At 49.4% G+C, this 26,825-nt stretch overlaps 3 protein-coding genes across 9 annotated transcripts; 1 reads left to right on the forward strand and 2 right to left on the reverse strand.

Moving 5' to 3' along the window:
• The first annotated feature begins 72 nt into the window (after nt 1-72).
• Nucleotides 73-8,208, forward strand: TMEM176B (transmembrane protein 176B). 2 transcript variants are annotated; one of them, XM_074315146.1, is made up of 8 exons: nt 73-91; nt 432-498; nt 3,581-3,770; nt 5,349-5,459; nt 5,816-5,872; nt 6,111-6,347; nt 7,314-7,433; nt 7,833-8,208. In XM_074315146.1, the coding sequence occupies exons 3-8, from the start codon at nt 3,588-3,590 to the stop codon at nt 7,923-7,925; spliced, it is 801 nt and encodes a 266-aa protein (XP_074171247.1). In that variant the 5' UTR covers nt 73-91; nt 432-498; nt 3,581-3,587; the 3' UTR covers nt 7,926-8,208. The 2 variants fall into 2 exon arrangements, with proteins under 2 accessions (XP_074171247.1, XP_074171248.1); XM_074315147.1 differs by lacking the exon at nt 73-91 and adding an exon at nt 1,206-1,246 and having other exon boundaries at nt 290-498.
• Nucleotides 8,209-13,359: 5,151 nt separating this feature from the next.
• On the reverse strand, nt 13,360-19,945 carry GIMAP5 (GTPase, IMAP family member 5). 4 transcript variants are annotated; one of them, XM_074315142.1, is made up of 3 exons: nt 19,742-19,945; nt 15,635-15,683; nt 13,360-14,424 (listed from the first exon to the last, which is right to left on the reverse strand). In XM_074315142.1, the coding sequence occupies exons 2-3, from the start codon at nt 15,675-15,677 to the stop codon at nt 13,541-13,543; spliced, it is 927 nt and encodes a 308-aa protein (XP_074171243.1). In that variant the 5' UTR covers nt 15,678-15,683; nt 19,742-19,945; the 3' UTR covers nt 13,360-13,540. The 4 variants fall into 4 exon arrangements, with proteins under 4 accessions (XP_074171243.1, XP_074171246.1, XP_074171244.1 ...); XM_074315145.1 differs by having other exon boundaries at nt 13,360-14,388; nt 15,635-15,680; nt 19,742-19,911; XM_074315143.1 differs by having other exon boundaries at nt 15,635-15,680; nt 19,742-19,910.
• A 2,403-nt stretch (nt 19,946-22,348) lies between these two features.
• GIMAP1 (GTPase, IMAP family member 1) lies at nt 22,349-26,684 on the reverse strand. 3 transcript variants are annotated; one of them, XM_074315140.1, is made up of 3 exons: nt 26,468-26,684; nt 24,271-24,319; nt 22,349-23,292 (listed from the first exon to the last, which is right to left on the reverse strand). In XM_074315140.1, exons 2-3 carry the CDS (start codon nt 24,311-24,313, stop codon nt 22,418-22,420), a joined length of 918 nt encoding a protein of 305 aa, XP_074171241.1. In that variant the 5' UTR covers nt 24,314-24,319; nt 26,468-26,684; the 3' UTR covers nt 22,349-22,417. The 3 variants fall into 3 exon arrangements, with proteins under 3 accessions (XP_074171241.1, XP_074171239.1, XP_074171242.1); XM_074315138.1 differs by having other exon boundaries at nt 26,573-26,681; XM_074315141.1 differs by lacking the exon at nt 26,468-26,684 and adding an exon at nt 25,153-25,387.
• Nucleotides 26,685-26,825: the final 141 nt, after the last annotated feature.

Here is a 26,825-nt window from a genome sequence, read left to right on the forward strand (position 1 = left end):
TAGTTTGCAATTTCCCAGCATCCAGCTGGGCCAAAGGGGCCTCTCTGGGGTTTTCCAGCTGCTCTGAGGAGCTGCAGAGTGTGGGAACGAGGTGGGTGACGTGGGGGCTGTGGAGCTGAGCAGCCGCGAGAAACCACATGGGACTGTCCTCTCCCCACCCTCATGGGCTGGGGCTTTCTGAACAAGGCTTTGCCTGTGCTGTGAGTGTGTGTCCACACCAGTGTGGGTGTTGTCTGAGTAGATACGAGTGTGCGAGTGTGTGTGTGAGTGTGTGTGTGCTCTGCCTTCCCAGCCAGCCTGATTATCTAGTCAAGACCAACCCCCTAGAAGGGCCCTTTGGCCCCAGCTGTTTTCTGGGAAGTTGTGACACTAAAGGTCAGGCCCTCACCCCTCTACCCCTTCCTTCTGCTCTTCTCTCACACACCCGCCAGGTCCTCAGCTCCAGGCCAGCTTCTCCCAGCGCTGCTCTGTCGGGTGCCACCTCCCAGTGGACAGCAGGTAAGCTGTGCCCTCACAGCTTACACAGCCCCTCATGGCAGGCTCTCTCTCTAACTCTCTCCCTCTCCCAGACCAGTCCCTAAAGCCCCCATCCTGTATTACAGGTTGCCATTCTCCTCCCATTCCTGGCTCCCATAGGATTTGCTGGGGAGGGAGGGACCCACGAGTTAGAGGATGTGACCCTAGGGAAATGGCAGGGGAGGGAGGAGGGTCACCTGCCTGGCCATGTCAGCCTGGCTCTGCCTGTCCTGCACCAGTGCCTCCCGCCTTTATTCCAGGTGGGGTGGCTGAGGCTTAGGCGGTTTGGAGGTGAGCGGTCCTTCGAGAGTGAAGTCTGAGGTAGAGGACCCACGGTAGAGCAGGGGTCCTGGCCCTCTCTGCCCACCCAGCTCCTGGGACACTGGGAGGGGCTGGGCAGAGAAGAGTGACCAGGGCAGCAGGGAAGAGCCCCATAGCCTGGAGTCGGTGTTGTGGGATGGGCATCTCCAGGCGGGTGGCCTGGTGCAGAGGACGAGAGGGGGCTGCGCTGATCTGGGGGTTGGAGTGGGGTGAGGTCCCAGGGGCTCAGGAGGAGCTGGAGCCCAAGGCACATGCGAGGTGCAGCATGATGCTGACCCCTGGGCCCCAAGGGAAGATGTGGTTGGCATCCTGGCTGGACTTGCTTGCGTGTGTCTGTGAACAAGTCTGAACCTCCTGTGTGTCTGCAGAACTATGGAGCACCTGTCCTTTGTACTGTAAAGGACGCCAGGTAGGTGACAGAGTGGAGCTGCTCTCAAAAGTATGTATGGGAAGGCTTTCAGATTACTGCTATTGCTGCCATTATTAGAACTGTGATTAAAAACATTACGGTTTAAACAGTGATACTTAAGTATAATGCCTGTTAGAATTACCTATAGAGGATTTCTTTGGAACTAGGCAGTTGATTCCAATGTGCATACGGAGCAGTAATCTAGCAAAAATGACCATGAAAAATAAAAACCGGCAGGGGGGCATGTCAGGAAACAGCTCAACTAAATATTAAACTCTATAGTCATAATTAAAATAGTGGTAATGGTTCAAGACTCATCAGACACACCAATAGATAGTATATAAAGGTGGAATAGATCTGAATTCCTATGGCATTTTCATTTTTGCTCAGGGGAGTATTTTAGATCAGTGGGAGAAAGATGATATATTCCGCAGACAGAATATACTCTTCAGAAGTTAACCACCTAAAAAATAAAACAACCCAACTTGGATCCATATTTTCCAGCTGACAAGGTATATTCCAGATAGATCAACATTTACATGTGAAAATGGAAAGCCTAAAACCACTTAAACCACTTAGGAGAAAACACGAAAGAATTATTTTATAATTGTGAAAGGGGAAAGTCTTTTTATAAGTATGATATAAAACCCACATTATAATATCATAAAAAAAGATGGAAAACTTTGATTGCATAAAAAAAATCAATCACAGATTGTAAAGAAATATTTGGAACTCATGTCACAGATGGTAATTTTTCAAATACACAGAGAACTCCTATAAAGACCAAAACACACAAAGTAAAGCGAGGAGGACGCTGGATAGGAATGGAGCACTCACGAAAGATGGAAATAAGAGAAGGGTTCTTAAACAATTGAAACAATGAGCAGCCTTGCTCACCATAAGAGAACTATGGATTGAAACTATATTGGGATAGTCACGGAAAGCAGATCAGTGCTTGCCTGGGGTCAGGGCTTCGGAGGGTTTCCTGGGGGAGGGGATATTCGGGAACTTTTTGCAACATCAAAATATTTTATATCTTGATTGTAGTTGTGGTTGTACAAATTTGTCAAAACTTGTTGAGATATACATTTAAAAGGGGGCATTTTAGGGCATAAAATTGATTCAAATCTACAATGGAATGTAATTTTCCTGATGTGCATTTGAAAAAGATTCAAGCAAAGTTTGGTGACACCTTCTGCTGGCCATGGGAATTCGACCTTGCTCCTGCATGGGAATTGCATGGTGATGGCTCCATGGAGGGCAGTATCTACTGAAATTACAAACACAAACAAGTATTCCCATCGACCCGCCAATTCCACCTTGTAAGAAAAAAGTAAATGTCTACCAATAGGGCACTGCTTAAAAAAATGATGATGCTTTCAGACAATGGAATTCTAAGCAGCTGGACAAACGAGTGAGGACTGATGGAGGATTGTTTTAAAAACATGGTTCTGTGAACAAATCACTGAGCAGAATAGTGTGTGTAGTAGCCTGCCATTTGTGGGCAAAGGGAGGAGAAATCATATTTTACATGCTTTTGTATGCAAAAAATGCCATTGTGGGATATGTAAGAAAATGGTAACATTGGCTTTCATCTGGAAGGCAGCTAGGTGGCTGGGAGAGAAAGATGGAAGGGTTTTCAAGGTATATCCTTTTCGTCTTTTGATTTTTAAAAACCATATGAAACTATTATGTGTAAATACATGGTTGACTCTTGAACAATGTATGGGGGGGGTTAAGGGCACTGACCCCCTGCATAGTCAAAAATGTACAAATAACTTCTCACTCCCTCACAACTTAACCACTAATAGCCTCCTATTGACCAGAAGCCTGACCAATAGCATAAGCAATTGATTAACACATATTTTGTATGTTATATGGATTACATGCTATATTCTTACAATGCAGGAAGCTGTAGAAAAGAAAATGCTATTAAGAAAATCATAAGGAAGAGAAAATACACTTACAGTGTTTATTGAAAAAAAGTCCGCATGTAAGTGGACCTGTGCAGTTCAAACCCGTGTTGTTCAGGGTCAACTGTGTACACAGCGTCACTGAATTAAATAATTCACGTTATTTTCTTTGTCCAACACAAGACCCACACAGACTATATCACACCCTTCTGGGGAGAGACCCAAGAATATACGTGGTGAAAAACTCGAGAGTCGGTTTGGGTTGGCATCCCAGATCGAGGTCACTCTGACATTGATACCTGCGCTGGGAAGCCCCTTGGGATCTTGACAAGGAGACTGCTTTCTCCCCCTTCACGCATGCAGTGTGTGCCTGTTGTCTCACCTGCTTCCCAGACCTCACTTTGTACATCTTCTCTCCCAGAGGCAGCATGACCCAAAACATGGTGACTGTGAACGGGGTCGACATGGCCTCTACGCTGGCGCCGCCCACCCACATCAACATCCACATCCACCAGGAATCAGCGTTGGCGCATCTGAAGGAGCTCATTTGTTGCCCTTGGAACACTGGCCCTCCCAAGACCAGGATAAGATACGGGCAGCTGGCAATTGGGGTAAGAGCAGGCCGGAGAGGTGGGCGAGCAAGGTGGTCATCCTTCAATAGGATGCAAAAGAGGAAAGTTGGTTGAGTCCCCAGGAGAACTCGCTATTGATATCCCATCTTGTTTGGGAAAAGGTTTTGGAAGTTTCTGTACAAAGATTTGTATGGAGAGGAAAATGATGGACCTTGCCTTTCGTGCAGCGGGGACAGTCTCAGCTAGAGGTGGGGGGTGGGTGGAAGATTGCTAGAGGCTGTCAATGCCGTTTAATTAAGTGGACTGAGGGCCTGCAGATAAGACAATGGGATAGGCACTTGGGGAAAACTACAGGGAGAATCCCTAGGCTATCACCAGAAGGAATCAGGCAACCTCACAAATGCCTAGAATTATAGGTGACATCCTTGGGAGGCAGGAGGCATCCTGCAGGAGTTGGCATCTGAACCAGACCTTGGATGGAGAAGAAGTAGGTCTAGATAGATAGAAGAAGGAAAAACATTGCAGATTAAGAGAATGGCAGGAGCAAAGAAGCCAGAGTGCACAGGGCAAGTTTTGGCGGAATAAAGAGAGTGGGACTCCCGGCTGCTTAGACTGAGAGCCTTGAGTGACAAGGTGAGGAGTCCGTCCCGAATCAGCTTCCATAGGGCTTTAGGCTCCCTCACAGCCAGGAGCTGTCCAGGTAAAAAGTGTGGAGGGCTGCACCTTCGGGGTGACGGCAGAAATGATGAGGAAAGAGAGGAGTCCAAACCCTTTGTGGATGTGGTCCCCACGACTCGGGAGTGAATGATTTGGGGTCCAAGCAATGAGAGGAGTCCGAGAATGTGCTGAGGATTGGAGTGTGGATGGCCTGGAGATTGGAGCCCTGGAAGTCAGGAGACGCAGATACTGGGCGTGTGGATGGGCTGTGGAATTTGAATGTGACGAATCTGAGGTGCTGGCAGGACGTGCAGGTGGTGATGTTGATAACGTTGTGATAATTGGATTCTGGAGGAAGCAGATGCTGAGGCGGAGTTAGGTATGCAAAAGGTTTATTGGGGTATAAACCTCCTATGAAATGGAAAGGCGGACACATCAGACCATGATGGTGGCCTGACAAGGTCTCTGCTAGCCCACTGGGGAGCTCGGCAGTTAAGACTGCCCATGACAGGAGTTCCATGTTAGGTGGAAATGGCCCGTACCACAGCCTTGCTTAACCTTTGGCTGGGTGGCCATCCTCACAGATTGTGCCCTTAGTGAAAGCTGAGAGGACTCGGAGGGAGCTGATCCCTGTAGGCTGTTAGCCAACGACACTCCTTTCTTGAAGGGGGTCTTTGTGGCCCATCTGGACAGGAAGACGGGATTCCTAAGGGGAAGGCATCAGGTGGGATGGTGAAGTGTGCTATTTGGGAAAAAGTAATGAAAGCTAAAAGCCTGGTATGTCAGAGGGATTGGGGAGAACCAGGACATACTTCTTCACGGATGTTCAGGGAATAGAACCTTCCAGTAGAGAGGTCAAGGCAGAGGAAAAGGAGAAAGGCACCTAGATAAGAGGTGGACAGCTGCTCCTGGGCATGTGGGCTTGTGGGAAGGGGTCTGACTTTTCACCCTGTCTTACAGGTGACCCAGATATGGCTGGGGGCTTTGAGCTGTGCTCTTGGGGTGTTTCTATACCTTGGGCCATGGTTTGACCTCCGTGGCTCAGGCTGCGCCTTCTGGGCAGGGTCTGTGGTAAGTAAGGAAGGGGCCATGAGCTCAGTGGGAGGCAGTGGTTATGGGCCCGGAGAGAGTCTCTTTAGGTCTGAGTCAGGGATTTGGGGAAGAGACCAAAGACCCAGAGTCCAAATGCCTGTTGCTATGAGGAAGCTGCCTTAGGGGGCGAGCAAAAACCCCTTTCACTCTCCATGTTCCTCTTCAATGTGAGGTTGGGAAGGGCGGGGCAGCTGGGCAGAGTCCTGTTTCTCTGCCTGTCTTTTGGACCATGCTTCAAAGCAACTGGTTGTTCTGGGAACTGATGGAGGAAGGGTGACAGGCGATCATTTCAGGAGAGTAAATGGGAGGCCTTTGCTGGTGTCTTCTCTTCCCAGGCTATTGCTGCAGGAGCTGGGACCATTATCCATGACAAACACCAGAGCAAACTTTCAGTGAGTCTTGGGTACCTGCTGTCCCCACCTTGTCCTCTGCCCCTTCCTAGGTCTCAGGTTTTCTGTTCCATGTTCTATCTTCTCCTCTTTGGGCCTTAATGTCCTGAGATCTTTCCTGGAGGGGTGGGAAGGGTTTCCTGGGCCAGGAAGCCAGGGAAGAGGTAACAGGGTTGAGGCCAGGACCCCATGGCTCTGCCGTCAGCAGAGGGAGTCTGCATCTGGAACCTCTGTCTTCTAGGGCTGCGTGTCAGGTCTGCTCACCTTGGCTGGCGTTGCCACGGCCATGGCTGCTCTCGTCCTCTGTGTGGATAGCATAATGTGGGAAAGTGTTAACTTCCTCTTCATGGAGGTTGACGTGTGTGATCACGCAGCCCTTGCCACCACACCCTCTTGGTACACTTGGAACCAGCAAAGAAGTTACCAAGATTCAAACTGGCTGGAAGATCAGTGTAGAGCCTACATCGCGATGCTGACGGTGAGAACAGAGTCCCGCCTCCCAGGGACCCATCACAACCGTCTGTTCCTAAGGAATTGGGCACTGGAGGGCAGAGAGGTTGACTCTTTGAACTCAGATTATCCTAGGTCTTTGGTTCAGGAGGTTTTAACTTAAGCTGAAGACATTTCTCAGACCAGCTTGGCATGAAGATTCCTGGAATAAATGAGATGAGGGGCAAAGAAGAGACATTTAACAGCAGATATCATCATGGGCCACCCATCTGTCTTTCCTGGTGTGTGGGTGTTCCAGTTATCTGTTTGCTGCATAACACACCGCTTTCAATTATAATGGCTTAAACCTACAGTTTTTGTTTTTGTAATTCTCACATTTTGTGGGTTGACTGGGCTCAGATGGGCAGCCCTAACTTTGGGTGTTCTCATGAAGCTGCAGTCAGATGTCAGTTGGGGGGTGAAGTCATCCTCGGACTGGATGGGGCTAGGTATCCAAGATGGCTCACTCCTGTGGCTGGCATTTGCTGGCAGCTCTTGACCAGGAGCTCAACTGGGACTGTCAGGCAGAGAGCCTACAGTGGCTTCTCCATGTGGCTTGGGCTTCTCATAGCATGGCAGCTAGGTTGCAACACGGAGCATCCTATGTGAGCTTGCCAAGAGGTAGGAATGGAAGCTGCCAGGCCCGTTTAGGGCTCCCCTGTAATTGGCATAGTGTCACTTCCACAATATCTTATTGGTCAGAGCAATCACAGACCCTTCCAGAGTCTAGAGGAGGGGAGAGATAGATCCTGCCTCTTCATAGGGGGTAACAAGGCCACATTGCAGACAAGCAAATGGGGTGGATGCCGTGGCTGCCCACATAGTTGGAAAATGCCGTCTGCTTTGGTGGGAAGTAGTTAGTCGGACGGTCTGATACCTGGGGGTGATGATGAGGTGGCAGAGCAGAATCAGAGGAGTGGACTCCTGACTAGTTTTTTTCTTGCTTTGTCTCCAGAACTTGTTTCAAGGGATTCGTATTCTGCTCCTGGTTGTCTGTGCCCTGCTGGTCATTGCATCCTTGGCTTCCATGGCCATGGGTCTCCGAAGCTTGTGTGGCCGCTGCTCCCGGCCCCTGGTGAGTCATCAGGGAGGCACTGGAGAAAGAGCGGACTGGTTGGTGAGGCCCTGGCATAGGGAGGAACGTGGGAGCCAGGAACACTGCTTGTCAGAGGCCATGCGCGACCTTCCACAGCTTCTCCCTAGAGCGGGGCTCTACCCTTCGCTGTCTGGGGAATGGGACCCTGTCATTGTGTCCTGGGTTAACTTCTGCTGTCTGCCTCCCCACACCCTCCTTTACTCTTATTTTCCAACTTTCCCCTCCTTTCTGTCCTAAATCTTTGATCGCTCCCCCCTTCCTCCGTTCCTCACCTTTTCCTTCCCTTCTTTTTTTCCTTTTCCTGATTTCAAGTTCTGTGAGGCCAGCTCTGCCCCATCCTTTGCCCCCAAGAAATGACATTTCTCCTGTCTTTTTTAGGATGAGGAAGAGTCAGAGAAGAAGCTACTGGGGGAGAATTCAGTGCCTTCCTCCCCCTCCAAGGAAAAGACCAAGGCCGCCATCATCCTGTGAGCTACCAGACTCCGCCTGAATCTGCCCTCCCTGCTCCCATGTCCCTCTAGAATAGCCCAGGGCAGGTGGGGAGGGCATTATTCACTCCCAGGGCCCCTCACTGCCCTGCCCCTCACAACTGCTTCTCCTTTGGCCACTGTCCCGCCCCCCCCACCTGTCCCCACCATCCTCACCCACTGTTCCCATCCCAGTGTCCTCAAGTCAATGAACAGGTATTGTCACAGTTTTCCCAATGCTGAATAAACAGAAGCAGCCACAAAAAAACAATTTAAAACAAAAAGAATATGGTCTCCCTTTGTTTAAACACATGCTGTGTTGTGAAAGGCCTTTGTGTGTGTATGTGTGTGTGTTGATACATATGGAATTAAATGAGAGCTGATTTATTACACGGAAACAAGGACCCAATAAGACTAAATTTAATTACATTCTGCTATATCCCAAGTGGCAAAAATCCTGTTTATGATTTCCTTCCACTCAATGTAAAGTGAAAATCTTTTTGCCTACTGAGACTGTTTTTCAGCATCTACAAGTTTGATCTGTAGGATTTACAGAACTATGTGAAACATGGAACAACATTTTTCCCTCCCTCCCTCCTTCCCTTCCTGCCATCCTCCCCTTCTCTCTCCTCTTTCTTTCTTCTCTCTCTCTCTCTCCCTCCTTCCTTCCTTGCAATAATCAGTGTTGGCTCTCTTTCCATACACACCCGTATTACTCTTTACTTTCATTGTAAATGATACGATCAGTTTGTTTTTCACTTTTTTCATTTTCTTAACACGTAAATAATAAATGTACAATATAAATAGGTAGATGTAAGCATTCTGAAGGGTGAGAAGGCAGGTTAGAGTCTGTAGAATTAAGAGGTGATAGTGATTCTGGGTTTTTTCTGATTCCAACATAGCAAGCAGCCTTGCATCTCCATTGTGACTTTGAAATCTCTGTGAGGTAGGTTTCATTCCTTAGCAGACCCCAGGGAGAACTGGCTCAGAGCCCTCACCTTTACCCACGGCAGGAGGCTGTGCTGAGGGGCACAGAACTACTGAAATGTGACACATGGCCTGTTAGTGGAGTTTTGAAGGGGAGGGCCCACAGTCTCTCCTCAGGGCTCCCCACCCACTGGCATAGTCCTTAGACAGAAGGGAGGGCTAAGGGGGAAAGGGTGGGGGGGGGGGAGGAGGCAGAGGGAGGGAAGGCTGGAGCTGCCATGCCTCCACTCCTAGAGATAGAAGGGACCTTAGAAATCAGGTGGCACCATCTACTCCTTTTAATTATGAGGAAATTGAGACTTTAGGGGCACGTAATACAGCCATGACAAAAAGCCATGTGCTCCCAGGACGGTGGGATGAGAGGGTACCAAAAAGCAGTGGCAACCCCTTCGCAGTGTTTCCCAGCAATCCGGGAGCACAGACTGGATCCGGACGTGCTGGGAGGTCGGGGCCTCAGCCCCTCTGCAGCGCATCAGCACTGCTCACGTGATGTACTTTGCCACACCGCTGGTGGCAGGCCATTTCTTGGAAGAATTAGAGTTTTAAATTGCAGCTAATCCAGCCTGCACAGAAAAAGAAGTGAAAGGAAGTGGTTCCTTCTCAAAACACAGCTAGGTTTTTCTAATTTTTCTCAATTATTGTTGAGGGCCCCGTGTGCTGCTGCTGGTGACACAGCCGGGACACTTCACTGCCCAAGACACGGTGGCAGTGAGGAGGGTGAAGGAGCCATAAAACACGTGGTCGTGTTCTTCACCCACAGGGAGGACTTAGGGGGCAAGTACATGACCAACACCCGCCACTGCAGCCTGCAGGGCCTGGTCCAGGAGTGCGGGAGGAGGTACTGTGCCTTCAACAGCCAGGCCACCGGCGACCAGCAGGGGGCGCAGCTGGCGGAGCTGATGGCTGTGTTGGAGTCTGGAGAGAACACAAGGGCGCCTGCTACAAAATCGAGCTCTTCTATGAGGCGCAGGTGTTCCTGGAAGGTGTGGGGGACACCCGTGGGGAAGGCCGCAGGCCGTACCTGGCCCAGGAGCAATCGCAGGTGGAAAAGCAGAAGCGAGACCTGAGGGGGATGGGGAGCCACTGGGCGTTCAAGGGGCTCCACAGGGTCCAAGAGTGGATTCAGAGTTCCACACGAACAGCAGCCCTGGGCTCCCAGCCTCAGGTTGATGGCAACACTTCAAAGCAGAAGAGGCCCAAGCCGCTGGAGCCTCCCCCTTCTCTGGGTTTCAGCCAATAAATTCCCTTACTGTTTAAGCTATCTGACATGGGGGATCTCTTTTCCCTGAATTTGAAGACATTTGAGCTAATGAAGAGTTCTCCATATTCCTTAAAAAAAAAAAAAAATCCTTAAATCTCTCAGAAGTTCCCCATTCTCACCACTTCCTTTAAGGAAGAGAATAAATAAACTGCGTTCTTTCTGCTAGTTCCGAGAATGCCTGCTACATTCACTGAATCCTGAATAAAGTGAAAAATAGTTTTAGTCGTATTATTTTGGAGGATGACAGTGGGAGAAGGTGGAGGAAGTATGACTGCCTCCAGGCAAGTGTCTGTGGTTCCTTTCCCATGGGGGGAGAAAACAGAGCTCACATCCGAACACTTTCTGGGGAATTCCTTTGGCGAACATTCACGTGTGAGTCAAGGATTAACAAGACCCTTTCTCCTTCTCTACTGTGAAATATTCTTGGGTAACTCTCCAGCTTGACTTCGAGAAAGGTGAAATGTCATCTGGATGCCCAGGTGACATTGCTTGTGGTGAAAGAGACGCCTTGCTGCTGCCCTGTACCCTGGCTGGGCGGCCTGGGACTGGCCCATCTGCACCCCTGGCGGGAGCTGACCTCCTGCAGCCCTGCTCCCTAGTACCTCCTGTTCTGGATGCCTTCCCTGGAGGGAGGATGAGCTCAGCCATTGTCTGCTGGAGGACAGGACATGTCCCACGGGGCTTTCAGGTAGGCACCTTCAGATCAAAAGTCCTCACTGTCCTCTGATCAGCCCTCTCCTTCTGAAGGCCCAGGGCAGTGAAGGGAGCCAGTTGTCACAGGGTGGCCCAGGACAGAAACCTGGTTCCGTCCCCAGCACTGCCATCAGTGACCACATTGTGTGGATTCCACCTCCTCAGTGTCTCCCGTTGGTGCCCTTCCTCTGCACCCCATTCCTTTTGTTATGGCTCAGGCCCCAGTCCCTGAGATGGAATTCTTTTCTTCTTCTACACTTGATCCCTGTCCCCAAGTTTACCCTTACACAGTTCAACTGCCACATTGTAGCAGCGTGATCTCCTGAAACTGCTAACTTGCTGAAAAACCACCAGTGACTTCCTGTTTGCTGCAAGACAGCCCACAAACTCTGAGGGTGACACACAGGCCCTGGCCCTGTCCCATGTGTCCCTTCACACCCCCTCCCGTGTGCTGGTTCACAGTGCCCGCCTTGACTGGCCTCCCTTGGCCTGAAGTGACGCCTGGAGAGGCCAGCCTGGTCCTCGCAGCTCAAGCACCTAACCCCGTCTAAGGAGCCTTGGCCGAGCCCAGTGTTCTCCTTCTGGCTGATGCCCTATCTCCAAATGTCTCTCATACCCCATTTTTACATGCCTTCATCCTTCTGCCACAGTCATGTTTGTGCAGCAGGAACTTTGCATTATTTATCTTATATTCCTGGTGTTGAGCACAGAGCCTGACACTCAATATTTATGCAATAAATGTCTTGTTGTGGGACTGAATTAAGTCCGGGAAGGGAGAGACCAAGTGTCATGCAGGGCGTCATGCAGGATCTCTGCTCCCGCTCCCCACATAAGAACTCAGGACACGGTGAAGGCAAAAAGGAACACCCACGGAGCCAAAGGTAGGGGAGTCATACCACTATATTCTCGCTGGTGTCTGGGTTGGAGAAACAGGAAACAGGAGCCACACAAACTTCAACCCTCACTGCACCACTTGCAGGCTCAGCCACCATCTTCTTGCTAGCCCCCATTTTCTGCTAGCGTAGCCACAGCAGTTATATTAGTGGCCAATGGCTCACTGGTTACAGTTAACGGCCAACTAGCCACAGCTGATGGCCATCCAATCACAGTTGATGGCCATTTACTACCTGAGCCAGCACCTGTCTATGTGAGGCCGAGAGCCTGGAAACTGCTCTTTGGGGCTCTGTCCCCACACCAAGTAAGGCTGGACAATTTGGGGATACTGCGCTGAGGAGGTGGTCCTGGGTCTGAGGGCTCAGAGTTCCTTAGGATGTCCAGGCTTTGAGGAGCTTACGTGTGACACTCCCTGCCTGGGTTTGGAATCAGTTCTGTGATACAGCTATGCAGATCAGAATGACACCCATTACCAGTAGACGCTTGGAGGATGACACTTGGGTTGCACAACTGAGTTCCTGACTCACCCCAGGATTAATCACTTACCTATGCGGTCACATGCTGCCTGGGACGACTGTAGGCCTCCCTTCCACGGGACACACGAACAGAGAAGAGAGTGCAGCTACCACAAAGGAGAGGGTGCAAGAGGGGCCACGTGGGGACCTCCTCATCGGATTTCCTGTTTCTACTGGCTTCACGACCCCTGCTCAGATGTCACCCCAAATGTCCGCCCTCTCCCCTTTGCTACCATGGAAATGTGGAACACCACTCCTTCCCCAAATTCCCGCAGGTCTCACACATGACAGTGCTGCCTTCGGAGGTAAAGAGGTTGCCTTACAACGCAGCTCAGCCAAGGGGAAATTTACTCGAAGACCAGGCTTGGATCACATCTGGCCTGGTGCCTGTTTGTTCAACCTGTGAGTTAAGAAGGAAGGGCTTTTACATTTTTAAAAGGTTGAAGAAATTGAAAGAAGAAGAATGTTTCAGTGCCACATCTGAAAATGACATGGAATTCCAGTTTCAGTGTCCACAGGGTTTTGTGGGAATGCAGGCTCACACATCACTTTTGTCCACGTGCCTTTTGCTCTATAAGCGTCCGTGATCGGATAGTTGGGTAAGCCGAAAGTATTCACCATCTGGCCTTGCTTGAAGAAATGTCAGTTCCTTTATTTCCCAGCCACTGACTCTGTTTGCCCCAATGAGTGGCCCCCATCTGGCCACTGTGACCCCTTTTCTCTGCTTTGTGCCTGTCCAGGTCCCCTCCTTTCTTCCTCCCTGGCCCCTTCATGCCTCCAGAATTCCCCTCAGAGTGCCCTCTCTTGGGGGGTGAGGATGGTGACAGGTGTCATCCGTCACTACCTATACTGAAATCAGAATATGTTTCTGAATAAAATAAGGAATTCTGCGACCAGCTTTTAATGCTAACATGTTACGCCCCTTGAAAGCACAACTGTGTACAGTAGGGATCAGAGATGAGATACTCACACAGCATCACAGTCCACTCACCGACCTTCCTGCAAGCCCTCAAAGATTTCGGGATGGCATCCAATTTTTTATTACTTATCCCCACAGTTTCAAACACAACAAAACAAAAAGACAGAAATATGGTTTTCCCTTGGATTTTATTTATCTAGAAGCACTTGAAGAACATGGATGGCATGTCTCATGTAAGGAAGAGAAATTGCAAGTGGAATGAGGTAAAAAGCAAATAAAATGCCTTATAAACAGAGACAGAGATGGTGAGTCTGAAAAAAAAAGCTGATTTAACAATCATCTGAAAAGGCTCAGAATCTCTGAGTCATGCAGAGGTTAATTAAAACTGCGAGAAAAATCAACAGGCATATAAGAACAAAAGCAGATAAGCAAAGGTGAGAAAGCATCCACTCTTGGACCCTGTGGAGCCCCTTGAACACCCAGTGGCTCCTGGTCCTCCTCAGGTCTCGCTTGTGCTTTTCCACCTGCGATTGCACCTGGGCCAGGTACCGCCTGCGGCCTACCCCACGGGTGTCCCCCCTAGTTTCCAGGAACAACTGCGCCTCATAGAAGAGCTCGTTTTTGTAGCAGGCGTCCTTGTGTTCCCTCTGCAGATTCTCGACCACAGCCATCAGCTCCTCCAGCTGCTCCTCCTGCTGGTCGCCGGTGGCCCGGTTGTTGAAGGCACAGTACCTCCTCCCGCACTCCAGGACCAGGCCCCGCAGGCTGCAGTTGTCGGTGTTGGCCACGAACTCATCCAAGGAACCTCCCGCTAAGTCCTCCTTGTGGGTGAAGAGCACGACCACGTGTCTCATGGCTCCTGCCCCAAAGATCTCCTTCATCCTCCTCACTGCCATCGTGTCCTGGGCAGTGAAGCGTCCCAGCTGTGTCACCAGCAGCAGCACATGGGGTCCCGGGGCCGAGAACAGGTAGCAGTCCCCGATGTCCTTGTACATATCTTGGGTCTGGGTATTTGCCTCCGAGAACGGGGGCGTGTCCACCACCAGGATTTTCCTCCCTTTCCACGTGCCTGTCGCCCTGCGGCATTCCGTGGTCACGGTCTGGGCCCCCAGCTTGGACTCAAACACTGTCTGGCCGAGGATGGTGTTCCCCGTGGCACTCTTCCCGCTGCCGGACCTGCCCATCAGGATGATCCTCACTGAGGACGATACAAAGTGGTTATCATCCAATCTGCCTGCAAAAGAATTGTTGTGTCTTGCTAAGTAGCTGATACTTAAGATTTTTCGGTCATGGACCCTCTGGGATCTCATGAAAGCCGTGGACGTCCCTCCCAGCAGAACAGTCAGGTCTGAATAGTTACAAAAGTTTGCAGACAACTTGAGGAGGTTCTCGGATCGCAGGAAGCCCACAGAGGAAGCCCACACTGGGACGCATACAAGCCAAGTGTAAAAACTGCTACACTAAGGAGGGTGTTTGCAAGCACTTCATCTAGACCAGGGAACATACAGTTTTTCTGAAAGAAAAGTGGTCCCCTTGTTTTTCCATGGATGGTGCCTAGGCCAGTTTCATGCTGAATAAATGTGAGATTAGCAGGAGGCAGAGGATGAGAAGTCACAAAGGAGAAAATGTTATCACCTCTTTTTCACTGTTTCCCAAGGCACACTCGTCTAGAAGTGCTCAGCAAAACTTGGGAGCAAAGGAACGCTCTGATGTCGGAGCCATAGTGACTTGCCACCAAGGACCAGCTGAGGGTCCCTGGGTCTCTGCTCTTTGGGTGGGGAGTTGGATGTTTGAAACTGGGATGACAGAAAGGCCCTAGTTAATGTCAAGGACACAATTCGGGAGACGACGCTGGATGGGCGGCTGAGGACAAGTGGAATGTAAGACCACTAGAAGTACATGGGCTAGAACGGTCATCTATCTGGCTGATTGAATTACTGGAAATTAACACATCTGGTGTTGGACACAGGGTGACACAGCCGAGAGCTAAAATCTTCAAGGGATGAAGAAGGGTCTGGAAACCAAGGATTTCTAGAGTTCTTATGAGCCCAAATGAGTTCTAAGTTCACTGTAGGCTCCTAAAATCTATTATTTTATTCCTTCTACTCTGTGTCGGTTCTTCCTTTCCTTAAGTGTTCTGGGATGTTTTCTCTCGGGGGCCTTCCCATGTTTTTTCCAACTGAGAGCAGACAAAGAAAGAAACCATATTCACAACTCAGTTCCCAGTCCTCCAATGTCTGACTTGAAGTTTCATTTCCACATTTCCCACATCAGGGGTATGATGATAATGGGGAAAGTAAAGAACAAATAACAGTTGCCTTGTTCGTCTTTAGTTTAAAATAACTGGGTGTCTGTCACTGTGTTTGAGGTGAGGGACAGGTAGAGAGAGAATAGTGACTCTCCCCTTGGGCCTGGAGTTTTTGAGAACTTGGAGGTTTTCTTACCTTCAGTCATAGTTCCATAGTCGCTCTTCTGAAGCCCTTCCATTGTCTTCTGGAATGAAAACAGGAAAGGAATAAAAAGCAAGTATCCATATGGGAGTTGGTAAGGCCTGAGGACACCTCCAGTTCGGACCCATAAGAATAATCCTCCTTCGATAAACCATTTCCATTGCTAGTTTCCTAAGTCACATACTTTCAAACATCTATAAATAACTTTAAGCAAACCAGGTGATGCTAGGTTATGTTACCACAATGCACTGTGTTTTTTGTTTTCAGCTTACAGGAAAGCAGGAAAGGTTTTACAACAAATCAGTTGATTATTTCCCTCCAACTTGAAAAGGCAAGAAATGAAGTAAGCATTCTGTTATGGAATGAGGAGTGGAATGTTTATTATTATTATTTTGGAATCAAAGTAGGCAAATGTGCTATGGGCAGTACTTTCCCTCATGTCAGTCCTTGAAGGAATCTTTGTCCCTGATCCCACCCTCCCATTGGAAGATACATTGTACTTTCCTCTTGGCCACTGGAATATCCATCCAGCACAGAGTTTCTGGGATCAGGAATTCCCAGTACTTCAAACAAGTGAATGTCATTTACAGCAAAGTGATTTTTTCCTCTGTTCTAGCAAGTGTATTGTTAGTCCCTGAGCAGTTGGTGGAGAGAAGGTGGTGCCAAGATTGAAGAGAAAGAATCAACATTCAGGACAAATTCAAGAGAAACTCATTTCCTGCTCAGTGTTAAATCAGATGTTTTTCCTGGCTGGCTCTGAGGTCCTGGTCTCCCAATAATCTCCAGGTTTGTCTCCCAGTAGGGTTAACTGGAAATTGGCACAACCATTGGCATCTACTGGCACAAATGTTTTACTCAAATGAGGCATAATATTGTGTCACTCTTCTTGGTGTTACCGTGTTTCCCTGAAAATAGGACCTAGCCAGACTATCAGCTCTAATGCGTCTTTTGGAGCAAAAATTAATATAAGACCCGGTATTATATTTATTATATTATATTATACCCAGTCTTATATTATATTATAATAAGACTGGGTCTTATATTAATTTTTGCTCCAAAAGATGCATTAGAGCTGATGGTCCAGCTAGGTCGTATTTTCAGGAAAACATGGTAGAAAAGGCAAGCACACAACATGCAGCCATAATTAAGATGAGGTATTTGACTTATTCCATTTTAAATATTATGCAGTTATGAAACAAACTTATTACACAGTAACAAAACAAAACCCACCATTTGCAATGAACAAATGTAAGAATTTCAGCATTTTTACTGCAGCTATTCTGTTTGAAAAAGTTAAAACATTGCACAGAATTCCACTGATTTTTTTTTTCAACTCCCCAGTCTCATTCTCCCTTCTTCTGTCCTTCAGAAACAATCAGTATCGTGAGGTTTTATGCATCATTCTCGTTTGTGTATTTACACTTCTACAAACACATTTTTCTTTGTACAGATAATATCTAGTGCTGTTTTTGGATTTAAAATTTTCACATAAATGGCATTATTTGTGTAACATTTTATCCAATTATTTATTAACAAACATTCAAGCTATCTCAAAATATACCCTTGCTTCTACAAACAATGCTGCAAAATAATGCCCACATACTGTGTATCTCCTGTACAACAATTAATCTGGGATACACAGCTTCCATCTGACTAGATAGTGCCAGATGCGACTTTAAGAGGATTGTACTGACACCATATGTTGACACCAGCCATGTGTGACAATTCCCAAAATCTTCACTTGCATTTGCTGATATTAGACTTAATTTTTTTACTCACCCTTATGAGCTTAAATGAGGATGTCTTAATTGTTTTAAACTTGCATTTTACCGATTATATCGAATTCAGAATGGTTTTCATAGTGTGTTTGCTGTTCAGGTTGCTTCTGCTATATAGATAACATTTGCATGTTTTTCTATTCATTCAGTGGATTTTTTAGGGGGGCCTCCTTAGGAAAACCACCCATTTTCACATTATCAGAATACACTAAGACAACTTCCTTCCTTCCTTTTTCCTTTATTCCCCCTTCCAGCCCATCCTTCCTTTCTTTTCTAGAGCCCAGAAAACAGTATCTTCCTCGCCTCCATCTTCCATACTCTGTCTTTGACTCCAGGAAATTATACTCTGGCTCTTGCTAAAAATGCTCAAATTCTCTGACACCTTTTCTACTTAAATGACTCTTCCCGGAGTTGGAATCAATCTGTTGATGAGGTAAAGATGATGACCGTGGTGATGACCGTGGTGATGACGCTGGTGATGAACTTTATCATTGCAAGAGTCCTCTGTGCAGCCATTTATAATTTTCTAAGTTCTTTTATGTCCATTATTTTAATTGTTCTCCTAAATTTGCTGTGATGGAATCAAGCCAGACCTTATCATTTCGATTACAATGTTAGGAAACTGAGCATCAAATGACCTGCCCAAGGTCACACAGTGGCCACAGAGTTAAGATTAAAATGTGGCTCTTTTTGCCTGCATATCCTCCTTGAGTCTACAGGGGAAAGGAGATTATTTCAGATAAGTCCCCGACCTCTGGGACCACCACATACAATGCTGCCATCTGTGGTCAGAACAGAAACTGATGGTTGACCGGAGGGAAGTCGGCCCTAAAACAACACAGAGAATTGTATTGCAAATTCTCGAATGCATGTTTTTCCAAGAAAAGATTATTCAAAGAGAAAACTGCAGGGGGCAGGAGTCGCTCTGAATAGAAGCATTTCAGTTGAAAACAATCTGGTGGTTTTACTGACTGGAATATGATTGTGACCCAAATAGAGGGATGTGCCTGTCCCAGAAAGTCAATCAAACGCAGGTTACATTAGCCGAGATGCAGTACAGTGGTGTTTCTGAGCGGGTCGGGCTGCAGGGGGCACATGTGTCCCGCTGAGCAAAAGGTTTTCAGGCAGATATCAACAAATAACCAAGTGTCCAGGGACGAGTCAGAAAGGATATGGATGGAGATGCTAAACTGATCATCGCATAGACAAAATAGTAACAGGACCGAGTAAAGCCCAGGAAAAGACTGGGGGGGACGGGGCGAGCACTGCAGACCTGAAGGATTGTGATATGTGTCAGTCTCCGAGTAGGCAAAGTGGGAGGATGGAGAATGGAGGCAGATTTCTTCTCGAAAAGGAAAATTCTACTAATCTCCAAAATGGGACCAGGTATCATGAGGGAGCACCGGGCACAGTGTGCAGGCAGAAATTATAAGCGCACCTGATGGGGACCGGAGAAGGGCTTAGTTCAGCGGGGGGGGGGGGGTTTGAAGGAAATGAACAGAATGCACCTTCTGATTTTAAGATTATGAGCCTGATTTTATCATGATTTTATCAAAGCGCGAGAAAACAGGCTTTCTCACGCTGTTTTAGGAGAGACCAGACTATTTGTCTGCCTTGTTTGTAAGTACCTTCTTTGCTCATGTGCCGCAGTCCCTATATTTCCCGGTATTAGAGTCGCCTGTTTTGTAATTTAGCTCTTGTGAGGTCTCTCACATACGGTGTATCAGGCAGAGGGATTGTTCCCGTGTGCCCTGAACCTGAGGCTGTTTGCCATAGAGTCAGTCCTACAATGTGGCAGAGGAAGGGCGTAGGGTACTTGGGGAGAATGAGGTTTCCAGAAGGTCGGGTCCTAAGACAATGTCTGCTCAGGGGTCTCTTGCAGGAAAACGTGGCTCATTGGGGTCGGGGTTCAGAAGTTAAGCGAGTATATTGAGAAGCATGCCCCCAACTACCTGGGGCAAGTGGGGAGGTTCAGTTTTCTCACCTGTCAAATGGGATGAGATTATTAGTCCAGCTTTCTGAAACCCCGTGAGTCTCATGAAGGCCCAATGGGCTAAGCAGTAGACAATTAGACAGAAAAGCCTGTAGCGCTGTGGAATGTGATGGGTTGCGGACGTGGGGCGAGCGGTTCCCATGCCTGTTTCTCCCCCCACTATACATCTGCTGTTCCCCATAGCGCTCACCATCATCGCCCCATTTCACTGACGGGCGAACCCAGAAGTTGGGGAACCTGTGTGTGATCACACCAGGGATCAGAGTCTGTGATTAGGCCGTGGGCCCTCAGACCCCCATGACGCTGGGACAGTCCCCAGGGTCCTCTTACCTAGCAGGGCGCTGCGGGTCGCGGTGCTTGGTAGCTTTGGGAAGGTGTGCACGGCGGGTGCCGGCGGTGAGCGCAGGCGGCCGGCGTAGCAGGAAGCCCGGCTGTTAAGTTGGACCCGGTCGCCGGAGAGGCCGAATGTTCCAGGGGCCGGCTCCAGGTAAAGAAGAAGAAAGGGGAGTACAGAGCACGCCCAGCGCCCCACACACACTGGGACACGCCCTGCCTCCGGGTGGGCGGCGAAAGTGCTGCAAACAGGACCCAGAGCCTAAGAGGGCGCTGCGTGCTGTTCCCTTAATGGGACGCTTCCTGTCAGAGCTAGTCTGTCTTGCCCCCTCCCATTTCCTTTTTTATGACTTGGTTTCATAAGCGATATTTGGAACAAAAGGCTACGAAGGTGGCGACGGATTTCCAGGTTCAGAAAAGCCCCCTGCGGCACAAAAGGTCCTTGAGCGGGGAGCGGGGGAAGCACCAGCCGCTCCCCTCAGCAGCTGGAGAGTTTGCAATCTTGTCTTGCCACGTTGTTTCTTCACAGTAGAACTTGATCTCTGAGGCCCTCAAGGCTTTCTAGACCCGACATAGAATCTTAGCCAAAGTGAGACCTGAGCGTGTGCACTTAGGAAGGTACAATTCAAAATGCTCTTGGAATTCTGTTAATTTAACAGGACCGTGTTCCTGACATTGTACTCTGTCAACTTCAGAAAATGTCTTCATTTGGAAAAAAGACAATATTTTAAACAACGCCGTTTTCTTTTGGAACTGAGTAAAATATTTTGTTTTAGAGGGTAACTGGGTTGTAACCATATTCTCAAAGAATTACTAAGTTATGATATTTGAGGAAATATATGTGGCATAACATGGATAAACGGGTGAGTCAAGAAGCAGTTTATAATGGATGGAAAGCTTGGGTTGTTGCAAATGCTTGGCAAACAAAGAAGTGGCACTTTTGATTTTGCCACCTTTTGCCGTCAGGATTTAACTTAAGTAGATTCCTTCCGTCTTCAAGTCAAAGCAAGTGAATGATAATTATTCTTCATACCTCATGAGGTTGTTTTCATCATAATATATTAAGAACCATTTGTCACCCCAATCCTGGCCCCTCCATGAGCCCCTCAGGTCACCAGAGGAAACTCTGTCTGGCTGAGCCCCTGTGTGGACCCAGCATGGCTGCCGAGGATGCTAAAAACTGGAATTAAGAATGGTCTTTTTTCCAGCCGTGTTTCAGAGTCCAACTCACTGCAACAGCCACCATGGCCCTCAGGCCCTCTGACTGCAGCCCATCCCAACCCAGCAGCCTGCACTGAGCCTCCCTGGGCCCGTAACCCCATGTGGCATCAAAGCACATACGTGTGGGCCCTTCCTTCTCTGTGTGGCTGGTAAAAGGCAATGACTTCCTTTCAAAAGTGTTCTGTCACATTCAGAAATAGAAATAAGGAATTTTTTCTCTTACACAACCTAAGGATGACATCTGGTTTTCTAATGGTGTAGCATTCAAAAACTTTTGTGAGGGGCTCATCCCCCTGTAAAACCCGATAGCACAGCCACACCTATCTAACCTCAGTGCTCTGCAGCTTTCTGCCTACGCCCCTGCGGCTCCCTCTCTTCTCCAAGAGCAGAGAGGAGCTGGATTATTATTATTATTTTGCATAAAATCTCAGGTAGATAACCACATGGCACACATTACTTGTGATTTTCCCAAAATCCTGCTTCATTTTGTAAAGACATGAACCATACATGCTAGAAAATTGGAAACCTTGTTACTTTCATTATAGCTACATTTATCTTTTTGGTAGTAAATCATTGAGCTAGTAAAAAAACTGCTGTATCAGAAGTTAACATGTAGGACCCTGTTGTCTATTTCTTTGATGATGACAAAAACCTACAAGGATCACAAAGGGCCAGATCTACTCACGTGTAAGAACTAGAAAAGTATTAAGGAGGGTCAGTGTCTGCTACGGTCTCAATGTCTGTGTCTCCCCAACATTTCTACGATGAAAACCTAATGCCCAGAGGGTGGTAGTAGGAGGTGGCACCACTGGAAGGTGATTAGAGGACAGGTCCCTCATGATTGGGATCAGTGCCCTTATCAAAGTGCCCCAGACAACTGGCTCGTCCCTTCTACCAAGTGAGGACACAGCCGGAAGTTATCAGTCTGCAACCCCAAGAGGGCCCCCCCCCAGAACCCGACTATGTGGCACCCTGACTTCGGACTTCCAAATTCCACAACTGTGAAAAATCCATTTCTGTTGTTTAGAAGCCACCTAGTCTGTGGTATTTCTTTGCTTTGCTTTGCTTTGCTTTTTTATTTTAGCAGCCTAACGGCCTACGATAGTGTCTACATTTCTTTAAATGCTCAAAATAAAAATGACTATTTTTCCATTACCAGGAATCCTTTGTCTACTAAAAACTACCAGCCATTTCACTATTTTTCAAGGGAGGAAAGATGCATTCGGACTCCTAAAACATTTTAAGGACGTTTTAAAGTTAGACATTTATTTTAAAAGTGTATCTATAGTCAAAAGTGAAACTTAATAAGTGAACTTGGAGCCTTTGCAAAGTGGACAGTGTTCAGTTTTCTATGTCATTAAAATTCTGTCTGAAGCTAGAGGATTCCTCTGCAATGAACTTTTAATTCCGAATCCGCTCCACAGCTCCTTTCAAAGCAGGTTCCCTTAATTTTTAAAACTTGGACTGTTGGTCCTGTCCTGGGGTCCAGAGCCTGGAGAGCAGCAGGTAGAACAGGACCACAGCGCCCAGCAGCGTAACCACACGCAGCCTCCTCGCAGCCACCCACGCGCGCAGCCAGGAAAGCAGCCCAAGCCGCCCACGCCGGGCCCGGGCCCGCGCGCCGCACGCCAGGCTCTCGGCCACCCGGCGCTGCCGCTCCTCCGGGCTCGCCCCGGCCAGCTCCTGCGCCAGGAGGTACACTTCGTTGCAGTAGGGGGCGCCCCCGTGGTACTGCACCAGGGGCTCCACCAGCTCCCGCAGCTCCCGCACCTGGGCCTCCAGCGCCCAGCCCTCCGCGCGGTTGTTGAAGGCGCACACGCGGTTCCCGCACTCGGCCACGAGCGCCCGCAGCGCGCGGTTGTCGGTGTCGCGCACGAAGTCCTGCAGCGACGCCCCCGCCAGGTCCTCCTTGCGCGTGAAGAGCACGACGGCGCGCCCCAGCACGGCGTCGTCGAACAGCTCCTTGAGCGCGCTCACCGCCTGCAGGTCCTGCGCCGTGAAGCGGCCCAGCTGAGTCACCAGCAGCAGCACGTGCGGCCCCGGCGCCGACAGCAGGTAGCAGCGGCTGCGCTCCTCGAAGCCCGGGTCTGTGTTGGAGACCTGGGAGCTGAAAAGGTCCGGGGTGTCCATGACTTCCACGTGCCACCGGCCCCACCTGCAGCTCCCCACCTCGCAGGTTTTGGTCACCGAGGTGGCTCCGAGCCTGGAGAGGAAGCGCCTCTGGCCCAGGATGCTGTTCCCGGTGGCGCTCTTCCCGGCTCCTGTCCTCCCCGCCAGGATGAGCCGCAGCCTGGGCTCCTGCAGGCCCTGCGTGGCGTCTTCGGAACCTGGAGGACACGGGACTTGTCAGCTGCCAACCCTTAAAGCACCGCAGCCTGCTTACCTGGGCCTCCCGGAGCCCTCTGAACAAAGGAGAACAACAGCGCCTTCACCTGGCCTTTCCACCCTACCCTCCCTGAGCTCCTCTGGTCGGAGCTTCCTGCCCTCCCGGCATCTTCACCTGCTATTTCTTTCCCTGTGGCTTCACCACGTGCGCCTGTGGATGCTCAGCACCAGGTGAGCGTTTCTCTAGAGGACGCCCCTTGCAATTCCACACTTGACCTCACCAGACATCGTTCCTGCTCGGCTTTACCTTGCACAGCTGTCCCTACCTGACGGCTGCAGGAGCCTCTGCCATGCTTCTCCCAGAGTCCATCCCAGGGAGGAAGGGCAGGAGGGCAGTAGGCGGGAGGTGAGGGGCTGGAAGGAGTCCCAGACACCTGGGTTTGTCTCGCAGCCCCGCCATTGCCAGCTGTGCAGCCATGGGGGTTGCTTAACCTAAGTGTTAAACCTTTTTGCGAAAACGGGAGTAATGATATAGGTTGTCTCTCTCAGGGTTGTGAGAGATTAGATGAGATCATCTCTTTCCTCCTCCCTCTCCTCCCTCTTCAACCTGCTTCCTAATAAGACACCTGTTTAACCCTCCATCCTGGTTCTCTAACATTCTACCTGGTCACTCATACTCCCTCTGGTGCACGATCTGATACCCTCTACACCCTCTTCTGTGGACATGAGAATAGGTTTACTGTCCTCATTTTAGCCTTTGGTGACAGAGGTGCAGGCTGGTCAAAGAAGTTAATATCTCACAGCTGGGCAGGGGCAGCAGCGATCCAGCTAAAATGCACATCTCGGGGCTCTTGCTGTTTCGCCCCAGACACCTCAGAGACACCCTGGGGCTTGTCTGTTCAGTCCTGAGTCTGCCCGACCCCCTCATCCCCCAGAGCTCCCCCGTGGGGGCAAGTGTGCAGTGCGAGACATGTTCTTACCATAGGTACTTTCTTCATCTCTCACCACCTTCCGTCCTCCCATGCTGACCTGAAAGAGTCCCAAACACAACTTGTTGTTCATTCATTCATTCATCCAATAGGTGTAACTACCTACAATGTGTCGGGCAAGAGCCCAAGAGCTGGTGACAGACACGACAGTGACAGCATCATGGTTCCTGCTTGCCCTGGGACTCAGAGTTGAGGGAAGACATTGGAAGGGCCTGGGCTGGGGTTGGAATGATACAGCGAGAGCCTTGGGTGAGCTTGGTTTTGTTTGTTCAGGATCCAAATGAGAGGGCAGATGGGAGACTGGAACGCTCACTCTACATCGGTGAGTAAGCTTTGGATATTAATTGTCCCAGGTAATTCTATGGCGGTGACAAAAGCTGTAGATATTAAGTTTTCCCGAGAGATTGAGTAGCCAGGGAGACTTTGGAAAAGCGTGAGAACCAGATAATTTGCTCAGTGACTTCGGGAACCAGTAAGGTGGTTGGCCTGGGAGACAAACTGGAAGAGAATTGTAATATTGTTTCTGGAAATTGGAAAAGAAACGTCTCCCAAGCTGATCCCGAGAGCTTCTGACTCTGCTGTCAGGAAGCCAAATAATCTGTCCTATGTCAAAGTGTCTGAAGATGGTCGCGTGCTGGGGAGACTGAACAGTCCCCTCCAACCCCTGCCATTCCTGCCCCCACAGCTGAGGCTTCTCCAAGTAAGGTGGTTACACCCAATCAGTCATCGTTGAATACAAACCTTCTGTGGTCATCGAGACCCTGAGCACAGTGCAGTCTCCTCACCTGCCTCTCCAGCCTCATGACACCTCCCCCTCCCCCCAACCCTCCAGCTGCTGCCCAAAGAGCAGATTTCAGGGCCTTTCCCAGCCACCTTGTGCTCTCTCGCCTGTGGCCATTCAGCCTCTGCTGTGCTGCGTCTGAGTCCTGTCTGCTCCTCACTGTCCCTTTCAGATTCTACCCCTTCCTGGTTACCACAGGTGACTGTATTCTCTCCCGTTGGCCCCACACGAGGAAAAGCAGAGGGACAGGATGGCTGAATAGCTTGTCTCTGGCCAAAGGGCTTAGATGACAGGCTTGGTGGGTCCTTGATCCAAAGGCGTTCGTGGTTCTGCAGGAACTGCCCCGCCCCACCCACCCCAAGCCTTCAGTCAAGTTCACCCCCACCCCAGGCCTCATGGAGTATTTTGTGTGTAGGATTCAACACACTCCCATGACTGATGCCAGAGCCAGAATGGAGAGACAGCCACAGATTCAGAGCAAACAACAAGAGTTTAGCTAAAGCCAGAAGTCCTGGTCAAAGATGGAGATGAGAAGGTACAGGGCACCGCCAGGACCCTGGGGTAGGCCCTATAGAACCTCCCACAGAGTTTGGAGCTGAAAAGTTCTGAAGCCTGAGAGCTCAAGTCTGGGGTCACAAGGTGCACAGTTATTGAAGACGGGAACCCATGTAGAATCGTATAATCTTAAACCTCCAAGGGACTGAGCTCACCCCGTCCAGCACTTCCTGAACCTGCTGTCTTTGGGAGTTAATTATCTAGGGGATTCTTTAACATGTATAGTTCTTAGGGATTTTGAATCACTGATCTGTACCTTTAAAAAACCACTAACTCTCCCCACCCAGTGATTCTGCTGCGTTCAGCCCATGATGTGACTTCTGGCTCGGTTATCCTAGCTCACCCCTTCATCATCCAGAGCAGGTGAGGAAACTAAGATGGCTCAGCGGCCCACACAGCCCTGGAAGCTTTGATTGGAGAACAAATGTTCAAGGGCACAGGTTTGAAGCCTGTGTTCTCGACCTTCGATGCCTCTTGCAATACCCTCTTGTGGACACTCTGAGGAGAGTGGAGTGAGTGCTTTGGGCGGTTCAGACCGAATGGACACAGACTTTTCACCTTGCAGCTTGTTCTGAGGTTAGACTCGCCTATCCGACCCCAGAAATAGCTGCCTCTGCCGAATATGCTTTTGGGGAGTGTTTCCTGCCCAGAAGTGTGCTTTGTTCCCTGCACTGGTCCTCACCAACTCAGCAGGGGCGCAGGGAAGGAGTGGGGTCCGTCCCAAAAGAGCGTGTGCTCCTGGCTGGATGGTCATCCTTCTTCTGAACTTACTCGGTGTGAAACTCAGAACCTCCTTAAACACCTGGGAGTGTGCAGTGACTGTCTAGATCCCGCTCCCTGCCTGGTACCTACTAGAAGGCAGGTGCTCACTGAGCCAGCTTCCTACAGGCACCAAATTCTTCTGGGTCTGCACAGTTCCTAGTTCTGCGTCGGCTCCCTTCCCCTGCTTGGGCTCACCTTTCCTGCAGAAGTGGTGACAGGCTCTGAACCTGGCCCCTGATGCCCCTGACCTATTGCTTTCCCTTCGGTTGTGCGTGCAGCAGACTGTGTTCCCAGCACAAGGGGAAGTGTTCGCATCTCTCAGACTCAGAGGGCAGGAAGCCCCAGGGGGGTAGTGCCCAGTGTTGACAACTTAAAGAGACAGAAACATTTGTCATGGAGGTGTGTTTGTAGTGTTTCTCCTACAAAACCTCCCTCCTGCTGTGACTAA

Source organism: Rhinolophus sinicus, linkage group LG11 (genome assembly GCF_036562045.2).
Source record: "Rhinolophus sinicus isolate RSC01 linkage group LG11, ASM3656204v1, whole genome shotgun sequence".
Classification (NCBI taxonomy): domain Eukaryota; kingdom Metazoa; phylum Chordata; class Mammalia; order Chiroptera; family Rhinolophidae; genus Rhinolophus; species Rhinolophus sinicus.

Coding starts and splice junctions, on each gene's coding strand:
- TMEM176B (XM_074315146.1), top strand. CDS start 3,588: ATGACCCAAAACATGGTGACTGTGAACGGGGTCGACATGGCCTCTACG. Junction 3,771..5,348: donor ACGGGCAGCTGGCAATTGGG/GTAAGAGCAGGC, acceptor CCTGTCTTACAG/GTGACCCAGATATGGCTGGG. Junction 7,434..7,832: donor GCCGCTGCTCCCGGCCCCTG/GTGAGTCATCAG, acceptor TGTCTTTTTTAG/GATGAGGAAGAGTCAGAGAA.
- GIMAP1 (XM_074315140.1), bottom strand. CDS start 24,313: ATGGGAGGACGGAAGGTGGTGAGAGATGAAGAAAGTACCTATG. Junction 23,293..24,270: donor AGATGAAGAAAGTACCTATG/GTAAGAACATGT, acceptor CGTGTCCTCCAG/GTTCCGAAGACGCCACGCAG.
- GIMAP5 (XM_074315142.1), bottom strand. CDS start 15,677: ATGGAAGGGCTTCAGAAGAGCGACTATGGAACTATGACTGAAG. Junction 14,425..15,634: donor CTATGGAACTATGACTGAAG/GTAAGAAAACCT, acceptor ATTCTTTTGCAG/GCAGATTGGATGATAACCAC.